This window comes from Euprymna scolopes, chromosome 15 (genome assembly GCF_053919585.1).
Source record: "Euprymna scolopes isolate OS-2025 chromosome 15, ASM5391958v1, whole genome shotgun sequence".
NCBI lineage: Eukaryota > Metazoa > Mollusca > Cephalopoda > Sepiida > Sepiolidae > Euprymna > Euprymna scolopes.
The window spans coordinates 87,063,389-87,079,852 of record NC_136496.1 but is presented as its reverse complement, the minus strand read 5'-3'; the positions used below and the strand labels follow the sequence as shown (position 1 = coordinate 87,079,852).

Here is a 16,464-nt window from a genome sequence, read left to right as displayed (position 1 = left end):
TTAAGATACAATCGACAGGTCGATTAAAAAAAAATGTTTTAAGCAAAAACAATATTACGTACCTAACTTAATTGTCATGCCGAAAATAGTAATATATCCAAATCATCGAGTAGAAATTTATTCTTAGCTAAAAGTAATTTAAAAAAAAAATTGGGTAAAATCGCATTTTTCTTAGATGTTATAAAGTAGGCAGTAGGAAGCTATACACAAGGGACATAACTCTAAAAGTAATATTTTAGATTATTTGTGTCATGGTTGCATTATTTGTTGTCTATAGCGATAGAGACTTTTTTTTTCTTTTACTAAAGACAAAAGCAGAATTTTTGTAATTTTTGAATATATTACTATGTTCAACACGACAATTAAGTACGTAATATTGTTTTTGCTTAAAACGATATAAAAAAAATCCATTTGTCGACTATAGTTTAAGAAGCACCAAAAAGGTAAGCAATTGTTATGCCATATTCCAAAAATTACGTAAATCGATCAAGTGGTTTTATTTAAAACCTAGAAAATTAAAACTTACGATTTTTAGCGATTTTACTACTAAACTGCATTGAACGTAAGGCTGACTTTTCACCTTCGATTTAAATCGTCTCCCTTTTCTTTTGGATTTAATCATGGAGGACGAAAAACACTACTACGCGCTTAGTCGTAAAACTTGATTTTCTTGAATAAAAAAAAACAAACAAACAAACAAAAAAAATGACTTGATCAAATTACGTTATTTTTTTAATATCTCTTCTACGTTCCGTGACTGGTACACATACGTCATACAGGTTTTCCTGTATTTTCTTTTTTTAATAAGTGCCAAACTAAATAAGCACCCAATAATGATTATTATAAACAAGACCATGCAGACTATTGTTTATTATTCAAGCAGATAGCAGAAGCAGAACTTGCAATTTAGTTCGGAAATTAATTAATTTTCAACGTTTTCGTTTTTCATAATTTTTGGATATTTTAATAATTTCGACATGACAATTAAGTAGATTCTAATTGATTTCAATTGAAATTCAATTTTTCGATTTTCGTTCTTATTTCGAAAAAGTGACAAAATATTTATTCATGAAACTCAAGTCATTTTGTTACCCGTATCAAGCCAAAAGTATGTCCTCCAAACTTAAAATGTTCAGTCTTTTCCCATACTCCTCCACCTCTTTTTGTAATAAATATGGTAATTCCTGGTAACACCTTCGTTCAATGGTAGTGCCGTGGGAACTACATAAGTTATTTTTTTTGGGGGGGGGGGTAATTTTTTATGACCTAACCCAGCGTATTTACCTCTTAAAAAGAAATAAAAATCTTTTTTTTTTTCTAATACGCTTCAGTGGCCTTTAAAGATAAAGTAATTGTGGCCTGGGAAGACCACCACAAAAACCTACCTTTTAAAAAGTAGTTTTCCAGGGGTAGTTGGGTGTGCTAAAAACGAATATCGCATTTAAATTTGGGGCTGGTAACTAGTTTTCACAATACTGAAAGCATACTTTCTGCATGTTTCATGTAGAAATGCAATGCGGTGGCCATCTTCTATCTTGTTACATGGAAGAAATTAACCAATCACCTTTTTCCCCATTCTACCACATACTCAAGATCAGAGGAGAGAGAATCAGAGAACTTGGTCGTTTACAGCTTTTGATGTGCTGCCATAAATGGTAGTGTCATCAGCATAAATGCCTACGAATGATCTTAGGATGTGATTTGGAAAATCATTGATGTAGATCAGGAAGAGAGTTGGGCCCAGATGGACCTCTGAGGGACTCCAGCATTAATACTATGATCTTCTGATTTCTGCTCATCACTACTCTTATGAATCTATCAGATAAAAATGATTTAATAATTGAAAATACATTTCCATTTATACTGTAGCTGGAGATCTATGCCATACCCTATCAAAGGCCTTTGATATGTCAAGAGCAATTGCCCTAGAAAGGAAGCCTCCATTGAGAGATTCGCTAATCCTATGAGATATAACATCATGCACAGATATTTGTATGTCGTACAGTGTGTTTTCTGATACAGGAGGAAATACTGTTGGGTTACAACCACTATTTCACTTTGATTTCCTTAAAAAGTTATCAACTAAGACATTCTTCTTGCATAACTAACAGTAATAAGTCTCTTTTGCTTGTGGATAATCGGAAGTAAAGAGCCTACACCCTACCCGAGAATAAATACATTGAGGACATTGTGAAGGTGGGCTCCCTCTATCATGCTAGAAGACTACTCACACCTGAGAGTATCCTGTACCTCTACAAAGTCATGATTACTCCATGCATAGAGTATTGTTGCTACATCTGGGCTGATGCATGTTGACCACTAGTCTCTTCCTCTTGGATAGGATCCAAAAAAAAAAAGTCTTCAATCTAATAGGTCTCACTTTGTCAACTGAGCTCCAACTCCTGTCCCATCACCACAATGTTGCATACCTGTGCCTGTTTTACAAGTATTTTAGTGGAATGTGTTCTGATGAACTCGTTGCACTTGTGCCCCCTCGATGTACATATCCCCGACAAACCCACTTAGCAACAAAAATCACACCCCTTTATTGTTGAGGTCCCTAAATGTCAGAAAGCTTTCTACTTTAATAGTTTCTGCTCTTGAACTGCTACATTTTGAAATTCTTTCTACTACCTGCTTCCCTGACTGTACTGATATGCAGAAGTTTAAATGTAACATAAACCTTGTTAATCTTTTCTTGACATGGTTTCAAATAGTAGCTGCTTACATTCAAGTGGCGATATGCCTTGTTAGGAGTGAATGTGGGTAAAAAAGTATTATTTTCTTTTTAATTACATAGCTCTGTATGGTGTGTATGAACACACTATGTAAATTAGATAATAACAAAGCAAGGACCCGTGGCGCAGTGGTTAAAGTACTTGAAAAAATCAATTGTAAAAAGTGACCTTCTCGTGAAGGTTGAAGGTTTAATCCTCAGTGTGGGCGACCGAAAGATACGATTGCAAATTACTGAGAACCTCTATCCAGTCATGGCTGACGGACTGAGCATGCTAACTTTATGAAGTAAATAAAGGGTTCCATTCAAAATTCCATCCAAATTTCCGAGTTTGACAGAAATATTCCCAAGTTCAACAAGATACACTTGAAGAAGGTCGAAGGTTACATCGACTGAACGTTATGAAAATCACAGTCAAAATGAGAACAGTAGTTCGATGAATCCAAATAATACGAATAATCCTCATCTCAAAAATTCAGAAACGTCAATAACAAAGCAATTAAAAAGCAATGCTGAAAAAAGTCACTTTCTCTAAATGCTTAACTATACTAAATATTATTAGAATGCAGAATAGAGTGTAATCGTTCTCTTTGAATCATTTTGTTTATCTGCTTAGCACCAACCATTGTGACATCAGCAGAAAAATGAAACCGTGACCTTTGTAAATTGAAGGCCATTTCGTCGAGTTTCATTTTTCTGCTGATGTCACAATGGTTGGTGCTAAGCAGATAAACAAAATAATTCAAAGAGAACGATTACACTCTACTCTGAAACTTCTTAGTCTTTCTTTCTCATAAAGTATTTCTTGGAGTTCATCTATTAGATCCATTGCTCTTTCTGCTTCTGGTAAAGTCGTTTCTCTATCACTCACAACACTTTCTCACACCAGACCATGCATAGAGTACTGGTGTCATATTTGGGTTAATGATTCTGTCCCATTTAAGGGTTCTTGATAAAGTATCAGAAACGTATCTCTAATTTGATTGACAATCCCCCCTTTCTTCTTCACTGCCAGCTTTTTCTCACAGATGTGATGTTGCTAGTCATGTCAAAACAACCTTATCTTAACATATTCGGTAGGGTTGAAAAGAAACCGGCAAAATAAATAAATAAATAAAAAAATAAATAAAAATCGGTGCTTGTTAAGATACAATCAAAAGATCGATTAAAAAAAAAAAAATGTTTTAAGCAAAAACAATATTAGGTAGTTAACTTAATTGTCATGCCGAAAATAGTAATATATCCAAATCATCGAGTAGAAATTTATTCTTAGTTAAAACTAATTTTTACAAAAAATTGGGTAAAATCACATTTTTCTTAGATATTATAAAGTAGTCAGTAGGAAGCTATACACAAGGGACATAACTCTGCAAGTAATATTTTAGATTATTTGTGTCCTGGTTGCAATATTTGTTGTCTATAGCGGTAGACTTTTTTTTTCTTTTACTAAAGACAAAAGCAGAATTTTCGTAATTTTTGAATATATTACTATATTCTTTTTTTATAAATACTGTTATATGTGTTCACCAGAATTGTCAGATCTATTCGCTGCTTCCTTTATTCCAGCTAGTTTGACTCCTTGGTTTAGTGGTCTCCACCAATTCACTGTTTTGATACTTCATTGTGATTCAACTTTATATTCAAAAAGATTCTTTCCAAGAACTGCAAGTTTGTGGAACACTATTCCTGCTGACTGTTTTCCATTCTACCTATAGCCATGGCCATTTCAAAACTGAGGCCATCCTGTCTTTGCAATAATCATCTTTTTTTAATTTTTTACATCAAGTGACTTCATACAATAAAAAAAATCAGGAAGTAGTTTGAACTTTCTTCATCATCGTTATTAAGGTTTTATTATGGTTTGTCTTCTGAGGTGGGTATGTGGAAACTCATCAACACTAAAATCAAGAGCTGTTAAAGGATGGATGAACTCCATTTGAGAATTGAAAATGGATTTTAGGTTTTTTTTTTGGCCGTCTCGTAATTCTTGTTTCATCCCTATCTTATCCTTTAATTGTTACATTTCATGTGTGATGTTTTGAAAAAGACGGGAAGATGGCCATTTTCTCGATCAGCTATTGTTTTAAGTAGATACTATGTGGAGATCTTCATTCCCCATATCTTAACTCTCGTTTTCAATTAGTATTTTAGCCTTGAAGTGCTAACTCATTAGTGGAAAACAAAAATGCTTCCAAATTTTATTGTGAAAGTATTATTGCAGGAAAGTTGTTAGAGAGTATTGTTGTAGAAAATTTATTAGAGAGTATTATTGTAGGAAAGTTGTTACATAGTACATAATCATGTTTAAGCTTGTAAAACCCTGTAAAAATAACAGTAATTGATTTGGTACTTGTCACAAGTGCAAATCGCATTTCAAGTAAAAACTCTTTGATATACTTGTGTATCGTAAAAAGTAGGTATTGTCACAAAAATTTAGGAAAAATTATCAAGTAGAATTTTTAATTAAAATAAAAATCAATTTTCGTAATTTACTGATTCGCCATTGATTATTACTTAGTTATTGACAAACTGACTTATCTCCCCTTCCTTTATGGGATTTAGACTCTTCTCATTGGCAGATCGACAGTATACAATAAAAGTAATTTTTTTTTAAAATTAAAATTCTACTCTATAATTTTTCACGTAGATACTTATGTTTGCCTGATATCAAAGAGTTTTCCTGTTAATTTATTTGAAATTGCAATTTTCATCTGCATAACTGCGATTTTTCACCTGTGCCCCTATTTGTATAAGCACCCTAGACTTGTTAGAAGTGAGCAAAACAAAAATCGGCTAGTATTCTCTGAACATCTTCATAATTTGAGAAACAAAATGCTGAGTAAAATACTAAGATGAAATTCTGGAGTCTCATGTAAATATGATTATTCTAGAAATACTTATTTACTTAATAAGTTGAAACCAAGTTGTAGCTTTGCACAATTCTTATGCAGTGAATATGCATTGAAGAGAACATTTGAAGCCATCAACCTAGTGTCGTAAAATGGCCACAACAGTATATAACAATTTGACAGCCTTGGGCTAAATTCAAAAGGTTATATTTGGCCATTCATCACCATATGTTGGTGCATCAACCACTAGCCTTTTGGACAGGTTGCAAAAAAAATGTCTAACATAACCTATTAGGTCTTGCACTGTTTGCCAATCTCCAGCCCTTATGGCATTCATGTTCTTATTTTACAAGTATTTCCAAGGAATGTGCTCTGATTAACTTCATATCTACTTCCTCAGGGAAAATATTCTCAACACCTCAGTGGCAGTTTGGGAGTGAAAAAAAATTTTAAAAATAAAATGCTAGCGTTTTCATATCCCCAGATATCATCGAATTGTTTATATTTAGAAAACTCTTTTAATACTGGTTAATATTCACACACAAAACACGTTTGTGTTTATAAATTCTGCAGAAAATAAATATCGCATTTTTTGCCGCTTGTTTATTTTTATTCAAGAAAAAAATTGTTTTATATAAAAGAATTGTAAACAAAACCTTTAGAATAAGTTTGTTTTAGTTTTCATCAACATTTGATGACAAATAACAAATTCTTCTATGTGACGATTAGAAATTGGCAGTAAAATAACTTTTGGAAAAAAAACGAGTTGTACTCTTGACCCGTTGGGTCACAAGCATTCCCACTATTTTGATTTCATTTAAAAAAATTAATAAATTGTAGCATATCTTGTATTATTTGTATTGTTCAGATTACTGATCTCATCTTGCTTGTTATTCTTGCAATGTTTCGCCCAATATAACCTCCGACCTTCTTCAGGTTTATCTTTACAATGACTCTCATTTTCCAGTGCAGAACGAATTTATACAAAAATGAAAACAACTTTTCATTTCATTCAGTTTTCTAACGACTATGGTTTGTTGAAAAAAAAAAAGTAAAAAAAAAAAATTTTTTTTTTTTTTTTCACCAGTTACAAATAAGAGCCATTGTGAAAATACACCAGAAGAAGGCTGGAGGTTACACCAGCTGAAACGTTATGAAAACAACCAAGATGAGAACAATTGTTTGAACAGTTCAAATGATGCAAATTATTAATCCTCATCTAAATTTAGAAACATTGTAGCATATATATATATTTATTTATATTTTTTTTTGTAGACTTTCTTCTTACAGAACAAAGTTTCTTTATTTCTATATTATCCTTTTTATTTAATAGCAAGTGCTCGTCTGAGCTCCAATCTATGGTACTCCCTGTCCTGACTTTTACGAAAAAAACACTAGCTGAAACCACTATCAATAATTTCCTCCACTCTTTATCTGTGCCTAAACCTAAGTGTTGATTCCATGAACAAAGCTTCTTTCTTAAAACGGCATGCTTGTGGAACTCTGTTCTGTTTTCTTACTTTCCAACTGACTACAATGGCTGTCTTCAAGTCCAAAGTGAACAAATTCTTAATGAGCCATCTCTTTAAGTAATCCAATTTATCAAATTTCCACTACTAACGATTATTACGACATGTTCCCTTTGAGTTTGACCATTGTATACGCATTAACCCTTATCCTTGAGTGGCCTCCGGGCCTTGATAAGTGGTGACTCCTGTGTAAAAAAAAAAAAAAAAAAAAAGATTCTTTATTTTGATATAGAAATAAAGAGATGTATTATTTTGCAATCTGATTTACATGAGTGTTCTCATGCGCACATACATACATTTAAATTAGATGGCAACACTAAAATAGTTACTCTTTCTCTAAATACTTACAAAGGCATTAAGGAATATCAAAGAGTGGTTGAATCAAGATAGTGAGAGGGAACCAGAGAAATACATGGATAACTAAGAGAAATGAGTAACTTGTTGAGTTAATTATAAATTACTGCTAATTAGAACAATTAAAACATTTTTTTTTTTTTTTAAAACCTAACTCAATTCCAGAACTAAGGTATATTTTAACATGTATTTATAGAAAAGAATCCTTAAGGAAATAAATGTTAACCCATTTCTACCCGGGTTTTTAAAAATAATTACAATGATGTTGGCTCAATATAATTAATCAGAAAAAATGCAAATGGAGACGTTTCATTAAACATGATTATGACTCAACACTTTATCCGTTGTGATCTGTGGTGCAGTAGATAAAGTGCAGAGTAGACTTCTAATCGTCTCATCTAATACTTCTCTGACCAATGATTTACCCATTTCTGCATGAATTAATTTTTTGTAAAACAATTTCGATTTATAAATTTTTCTGATGTTGACCCAACATAGTTGATTAGAAAAAATGCATTAATTTACATGTGACAGAGACACGTCTTTTCACAGTGGAAGCCGAGCACAAACTGGCAGGTTTGAACGGCTGTACGCCTACATACATGTTGAAACAGGTCTGATGAGCATTCTCACTGCCTTTGTTTAGGCTTTTTTCATGCTAGAGAAATGTATGATGCAATATTATATCATACTTATTAGTGTGCCGTATATGCAAGCTGAAATGAGTTAATATTTAGCATAATAACAGAACTTGAATGTCTACTAGACGCTATCCTCAAGTGTCTCTCTGTACAGGAGTTTGTCAGAACAACCTGGAATGAGGATACTTTTCCCTCACCAAATATTCAAAATCACATAGTATTCGCTGCGCAAATAAGATCTCACTATGGCTAACTTACATTAGCTTTTACGAGGAATGGTGCACCTTCTCCAAGTGATCTTACCTCAAGTAGCAGCATGAAGTTGGATACTCCACCAGACTAGATAAATTCTTATCCTAGAACCCAGTGAGATTAACACGAAATATATACTACAACATATAAAAATGGTTAATTGGGAAGAGGAAATTTATGCTCTCAATTTCTTTACTAACTCAGTGTTTGAGAGATAAAAAAAACTTTAATGGAACATTCGAATATCTATGTATCATATAGAATTCAAGTGTTAGCTCCAGGTCATAGGCCCCTTAATTTCTGAGAACTTCAACTGAAGTAAAATAAAACAAAAAAAAAAAGGAAAAATATAACCTGTGGAGTAATTCATTGAAATTTGGTTAAATTGTTTGAATTGAGAAACAATTGAGTTTGCAAAGCCAGTTCAATAAACATGTTTTATTGAAAATTTTCCCCTTTCTACTCATTTATTTATCTTTTTTTTTTTTTTTTTTTTTTTTCAAACTGTGGGTTAAAAAGTATTAGACAGAGTGAGAAAAAAAATAGTGAATGGGTGATTCCAATACAATTACTGATTACTTTCTCTATTTACAAAGACATTAAGAAATATCAGAAAGTGGTTGAATCAACATAATGAGAGGGGGCAAAAAAAAAAAAATACATAGAAAACTAAGAGAGAAATGGGTTACATGTTCAGTTAATTATGAATTACTCCTAATTAGAAGAAAACAGTTTTTTTAAAACCTAACTCAATTCCAGAGCTAAAGTATATTTTAGTGTGTATTTTGTGTTACTAAAGTATATAGGAAAAAAGGTATAGGGAAAACAAACGTTGATTTACTCGTATTTAGTATAATAATAGATAGCTTCAAATTCCAAGAAAGTTGTATCATTTGGTAAATCTATATGACTTTCATATAGAATATTCATGAGTTATTTCTTTTAAATCATGTTATCTCCCCTGAATTATTACTTGCCAACTCAAAGTGCACTCTTCTATCTAGAAATGCAAAAAACAGAATCTCTCCACGTATGTACGAGATTCAGAAATGAGGTCTTTTCTTTTTTTGACTTTAGACACTTAATCTTGATATAATTTTTACATCTTCGACACATTTTTTCATCAGACGTTTTGTTAATGGATACAACTATGGTTCCTTAAATATATTCCATCATAGCCTTTTTCACTTGCTTGCAGCTATCGTTTTGAAATATGTTTGAATTAAGTCGTATTTACTTTTACAATACCTATGCATAACTCTATGAATTGTTTGTCAGGACAAAAAAAATTTTTTTTTTTGTGTGGTGTACAATTATTTTATGAATTATGTCTGTGATTTTTGTCTTTTTGTCTATTGTTTCATGTCCCTCGTATTTTTATCTTTCAAATTTTCTCTTCGAATAAACGTTTGTGTGTGTGTATATATATATATATATATATATATATATATATATATATATATATATATGGTGAGTCACGGGAAACGGATGTTTTAAAGGAAAACAAAACTGAATATTTCAACAAAAATTTTATAATGTACATAAAAACATTTACTATCTCATTATGAAATATTTAGAAGCGAAAAATTATGTCTGACAAATGATGACCATTTTTACAAGCACAAATTTGAAGTCGTTTTCTAAAGTTAGCCTCCACTTTCACTAAAATTTCTTTACCTATTTTTTTGCAATTTTCATGTATCGCAGTCTTCAATTCTCCAAGTGTGCAAGGTTTCCCAGCATAGATGTGTGATTTCAAAAATCTCCACAGATAAAAATTGCACATGGAAAGATCGGGTGAGCGCGGAGGCCACAGGAGATCTCAAAAGCAAGAAATGACATGATTAGGGAATGCAGCTCGAACAGCAGTCATGGATGCTCTCGCCGTATGAACAGTGGCCCATCTTGTTGAAACCGCATTGATGCCCTATTGATTCCTCGTCTGCGAAGCTCAGGAAGGAAACTGTTTTCAAACAGTTGAATATAGTGGTCTGAAATAACTGTTGATGTTTCTTCTTCAAAAAAGAATGGACTAAAAATCCTGCACTTTCCCAAACCACACCAAACAGTCATATTTGGGCTGTGTAGTGGTCGCTGATGTAATTCACGATGGATTATCTAAAGCCCAATATTGAAAGTTTTGCTTGTTAACTGTACCATTGAGATCAAGATGGGCTTCATCCCTCATTATTAGGGTCAAATCCTCATTTTCTTCAAACATGTCAAGCATTGTTTAGCAAAAGCACAAACTTATTGGTAATCCGCGGATTCCATTGTTGGACAGTCATAATTTTGTATGGCTGAAAGGCTAGGTCTTTATGTAAGATTCGCTGCACGGTGCTCTGAATTATTCCCAGTTCTGCAGACTGTTGCCTAACAGAGTGAATGGGACTTCGGGTGATTGCCTCTTTTACTTTTTACTTGATCCACATTTCCTGGTGTTCTGGCGGTTTTGGCAGGGCTGGGTGGTTTGGGTTTCAATAATGAACCAGTTGTTAGTGTACTAACCTACCTAAGAATGGTATTGCGGCTTGGTACATTACTGTGACGACTGATGTTGAATCTTCGCTTGAAGAGACATTGGGTTTTTGTCATTGATTCACCATTTTTCACGTAAGTGTCATAAGCAAACACACGGTGTTCATGACTCCACAGTAGCATGAGGGCAATGTTTTGAAAAGAAAAACAATTAAAAATTAATAAAAAAAACAAAATTTAACGTAAATGAATAACAACAACAAACTAAACGGCATCTTAAGCAGGTTTAAAGACTACCTTCCTCACTCTCTCTCCCTTACTCAAAGAGACCAAGGAATGTTCTAAAAACATCCGTTTCCCATGACTCGGTGTGTGTGTGTGTGTATATATATATGTATATATATATATATATATATATATATATATATGTCTTTTTATCTAATGTTTTATGTCCTTTCATAAATTTTCACTCTGAATATAAATATATATAAATAAAAAAATTCAATCTTATATATAAGAGTGTTGAATTTTTTATTTCATTTTATTTTTAAAAAAAATCTTTTAAGCGATTAATTTATTTTCTTTTTTTATTTCGCTCCCTGAGAGTTAAGGAGTTATTTGCCCTTTGTTTACATTTGTCTTCGCTCAATTTTTAGGACGTTTTTTTATTTAATTTAAATATTAATTCTTAATTATTTTATTAATTAATAATTACTATGTGCATGAAAGTAAGTCATCTCTCTCTCTCTCTCTCTCATATATATATATATATATATATATATATATATATATATATGTAATGTTTCAGAGTTTACTCCTCATCAGTATAGCTAGACTTTATTTAACAAGGATTGAACCTACAACAGCTCGATAAGTAGCTTGGTGTGTTACCACGGGACTACCAGACCTTTGCTAATTTTATGAATGATTTTTATCACTTATAAATCTATATATAAAACCAGCTGTTTCTTCACCGTTGTCTTTTTGCACCCACTTTATATTCCAAACTTGTATGTACTCAAGAAACTCCCAACGCAAAATGGTAGCTTTCATGCTTAAGAAGAAATTCCTACACATCTGTTGCTTTTAAACGTAAAACCAGAATATTAAATATTCCTATTTTTCAGCCATAATAGAACAAAAGGTTCCAAAACTCATTAAGATATTTTTTTGAAACCAAATACAACACAAATGCCGGCAAACAAAGTATGATTTAAAATGTTAATTTTTTTTTTTTTATGACTAATATTATAAGTAAATAATTAAATGGTTCATTTAAGTTTGGCTAAAGGTTTAGGGCATGTAGGTTATAATAAAATATTTTATGACAATACTTCTTTAGACAATGGATGCAGATCCAAAGAACTATGTTTTTTTTTGTTTTTTTTTTTATTTATAATTTTTTTTATTTATTAATATTTGTTTGGTTGTCATCTCTGACTTAATTCTTAATTTTTTTTTTCCATTAGAAAATCCGTCCTGAAATGGAAGAATGTTTAAAAAAACTAAAAAGTAAAGTTGTCGTTGGATTGGTTGGTGGCTCTGATGCTGTCAAAATCACAGAACAAATGGGAGGTGACTTGAGTAGTAAGTATTTTTATATATATATATATATATATATATATATATATATATATTACAAAAAAAATGTTATCTCGTTATCATAATCTAATTTATAAAACTTACTATGTCTGTCTGTCTCCATATTTTAAAACTATCTGTCCTAAAACTAAAAGTCACTGAGTGGTGCTAGGGGCCTCAAATGATTAGAGATTTTTTTATGGACCATTCTTTTATGGGTCTTTAGCTAGTTAAAATAGATTTTAAGGAGTCAAAAAGATGTCAAAATTGAAAAATAAATCGTTATACATGTACATTCATCTTAGTTTATTTTTTATCAGTTCATATGCATGTCACGTTGGTACAATGGTTTAGTCACCAGCTTTGAATGCTAGTTTTGCTTTCGGTTTTGATTCTAGCTGATAGCACCCAAATGGTTTTTTTTTTTTTTTTTTTTTTTTTTAAATACATTTAAACATATTTTACGACCAGGCAAAGTCAGCCCCCCCCCTCACACACACATTAGTATTAAATAAACGGCATAATCACATTGACACACTGGTTCCCATTAAACCACTGAAGTTAAGCATCTTTGAGTCTGGTCAGCATTAAAAAAATGGATGAGCATTTAGAAATACCAGGTGCTGTATGTGCTCTCCACTCATTTCTGCATTGTTACTAGTCGTCCTGGACTTCTTGCCATTCGAATCAAGTAGTGCTGACTCTGTAGAGGAGTGGTTCAGCATTGCGCAACTTTTGCCTAATAGTTCAGTGTGTCATCCTTCATCCGTCCAGGATGATTAGCTGGTCCTCGTTGTTCCGACACCTGAACATTCATAATATTAAACTTTTATTTGTCATCCATTGAGAATCTGGGACTTTGCAGCATAAATATCTTCATAATAAACTACTAATAGATTTGTCTGACCTACATCTACAATATGTCCTTTTTGTGCATGGTCAGTAAGGGTTGAGGACATACACTGCATGGAGAAAATAATGTGAGATTGATGTGTAATGTGTATGGTAAAGACATGTACAAATCTGATGACCTCAAAGGAAGATTAAATCTGGACAGTAAGGGCCAATGTGTGTAGAACTGGAGACTTTATTGGTTTGGTCACTGGTCACGTAAAAATGGATGAGAGTTCTTGGGTTAGTAGGTGTAGAACAGTTATGCGAGCAAGTTCAGTTCACAGGAAAAGGAAGACTTGGGATGAAGTGATAAGGCTGGATCTGAAAGAAAGCGGAATAAAAGACCTGGCTAGAAATATGTTAATTCGAAAGTCAATTCATAAATGATGTTAACGACATGCCAGCATGTAAACCTGGCATTAAACCGAATATGATGATGATTATACGTTTGTCTGGCAATTGTAAAGTGAAAATGGTTTCAAGTTATTGACTTGACTGGAACTGGTCAGGTTCTAAACTAAAGGTGATAAACACACAGAGTTGAACAATTTTAATTTTTTTTTTTTAAATTAAATAAAATAATTAAAATAGAAGTAAATCAAATCTCTTTTCAGTCATCAAAGAATTTGATTATTTCTTCTGTGAAAATGGTTTGGTTGCTTACAAAAATGGTGAACAGATCGGAGAACAAGTAAGTTTGTTTTCTTCATCTTATTTTAATGACTATTGCTAATGGTTAAGTTCGGTGTTAACATGAAGCAATAAAAATAGCTTTGTTTTTAAGCATTAAATGAGGAACGCTTTGGAGTTAAAATCTCTTTAGTATTACACACATAATCAGAAAAAAATATAAATTGTGAGTTTCACAAAATGGAGTCTGACAAGATACTGTCATCCTCTCTTTTTTTTTTTTTTTTTTTTTTTTTGCGTTGCTTCAGATGAAAAAAGTATAAAATCACTAGCAGGGAATCCCAACGTTTCCCAACAATGACTATAAATGCATGTAATTTTTTTTTTCTTATCGCAATAACTTAAGGTTGGTTGGTTGTTTTTGTTTTACGGCATATCAACCCTTTTCAGATTATTTAATGCCGAATCCAAAGATTTTGAAGAAAATTTTTTTAATAGAATATATTTGTTGTTTTCAAGTCGGTTTCTATTTAACTCATAGTTGGGACCCTAACAGGTACTACCACTCCAGGTCAGAGTTGACCTGGGAGCAATGGCAATTAAAGGGTGGCTCCACACTCCCCAAAGCCCACAAGCTGGGGCCTCACCACTGGATATAGTTTAAGGTCATATCCAGGACCAGCAATCACTTAACATGAGACATTAAATACTTTGTTTTTATTACCAGTTGGTTGTCTTTAAAAATTCTTTTTATAGGGAACACACAGGTATTAAGTTTATATATATATATATAATGAGAGAGAGAGATAAATAAATTATATAGAATACAGTTAACAATTCTGAAAAATAAAACGGACATTAATAATATTGTGCAATTTTCATGACTCGTGAATAATTGGTGCTGATGTATGTACAGGGTGGAACGATAAAATTGCTGCCCTAGAAAAGACAACATGATTCCATTTCCATTTGATGAAAACCGGTTTTCTTTGATGAAAACCGGTTTTCTTTTTTGTTGTAGGCCATCTACTAGTTGGCCAGTTGTGTACAAATCCCAAGAGCCATAGGAGCCTTCTATCATGTCTGAAAGCGACACAATGTTCCACGAGCAAGATTGGAGATGTGCTGCTGTACAACTTGTGCTCGCTACCAATCCAAGTTATAACAGGACCATTATCAGCACCCTCAAAATTCAAATCCGGACAGTTCAATGCTTGAGGGACATGCCCAAGTTGATAAGTTTCCTACCATGGTTATGATCTTTGATGTGGTTTCAAGTGAGAACCACACCATGCCACCTCACATCTTCAAAATCAGCTTGAAAATCAACACCAAAGTGTGCCTTGATGTGTTGAAGAGTGTGTTGATCCCCTGGTGCAATCAGGTGGCTGCTGGCAGACCCTGGGTCTGGCAACAAGACTCCGCATCAGCCCACAAATCCAAAGAGACCCAGGCTTGGCTTCAGGAGTGCTACGATTTTGTACCCTTTTCTCACTGGCACTCCCTTCTCCCCTGACATGAACCCGATGGACTACTTTGTATGGTTATACATCAAGAACATTAACACCAAAGCAGCTTGATCGCCGCCATCTGCTGAGTATTCACCGAGCTCCTGCAGGTGCTTGTGGAAAAGGCATGCTCCCAGTTCCAGACCAGTATCGAGGATGTGATTGAGTCTGAAGGCAGCTACGTTGAATAGATGTCGGTTCTACTACATAAGCAAGTTACCTGAATTGATTTTTTTCAATAAAAGCTTTAAAATAAAGCTGTAATGTTGTTTTCTTTAGGGCGACTTTTATCGTTCAACCCTGTAATATCTAAGTTTATTTAAAATCAGTAAACCTAATAAATATTTCGTAGTCAAAAAATATGCCACTGAAACTTAACTAATTATGACTTTTTTTTTTTTTTTTTTTAAATCATTAAGAGTTTGTCTAAATACATGGATGAAGACAAGTTGCAAGAAGTTATCAACTTCAGTTTAAATTACATGTCGAATTTGAAGTTGCCGTGTAAAAGGTAAGTTGCTATCAGTATCATTATTTATATTTTAAACATTCTCAGCACAAACATTCTTGCAGATGATTATTGGAAAAGTGTAGTATAATCAAAATAAAATCTAATTTTCATGAATAAAACATTTATTGAAGTAAACAAAAGTTTTGAAACACATTTTCACAAAATAATATAAATTAAATATTCAATAACCCAATAAAATAAATTAAGTTGACCTCTGATGTGTGCAGGAGACTGTTTTGGTATGGTCACATTGAAAGTATGGATGAGAATTCTTGGGTTAGTTATGACTAAAAACTAAAATGGAAGAGGATCGAGTGTCTAATGTGTTTTCTCATTATTATATATTATATATCTTTTTCTTTTCTTTTTAACACTCTTTTTCTCTTATAGAGAGTATTTGGTGTTGCTTTTATATGTGGGCTGTTCCCTGTATTATTGCATTGTCTAATGGTTGTTCGGCTGTTGGACTTAGGCGAGTAAAACTCATGCATAGAACAATG

General features: G+C 32.7%; 1 protein-coding gene and 1 long non-coding RNA gene across 3 annotated transcripts in view; one reads left to right on the top strand and one right to left on the bottom strand.

The window, feature by feature from the left end:
- LOC145293951 (uncharacterized) overlaps window positions 1-666 on the bottom strand; it is a 38,088-nt gene extending 37,422 nt beyond the window's left edge. Inside the window, exon 1 of the long non-coding RNA XR_013869798.1 lies at window positions 527-666. This is a non-coding gene — a long non-coding RNA (uncharacterized LOC145293951). The remainder of the gene's footprint in view (window positions 1-526) is intronic.
- LOC145293950 (uncharacterized) overlaps window positions 1-16,464 on the top strand; it is a 39,154-nt gene that overhangs the window by 1,560 nt on the left and 21,130 nt on the right. Inside the window, exons 1-4 of one of the 2 annotated variants that reach the window (XM_080140817.1) lie at window positions 247-443; window positions 12,310-12,427; window positions 13,930-14,006; window positions 15,873-15,964. In XM_080140817.1, the coding sequence (XP_079996943.1) occupies window positions 12,325-12,427; window positions 13,930-14,006; window positions 15,873-15,964 (272 nt within the window). In that variant the 5' untranslated portion in view covers window positions 247-443; window positions 12,310-12,324. Of the gene's footprint in view, window positions 1-246; window positions 444-12,309; window positions 12,428-13,929; window positions 14,007-15,872; window positions 15,965-16,464 lie in introns of those variants that run through there. The other variant, XM_080140816.1, reaches the window with a different exon arrangement.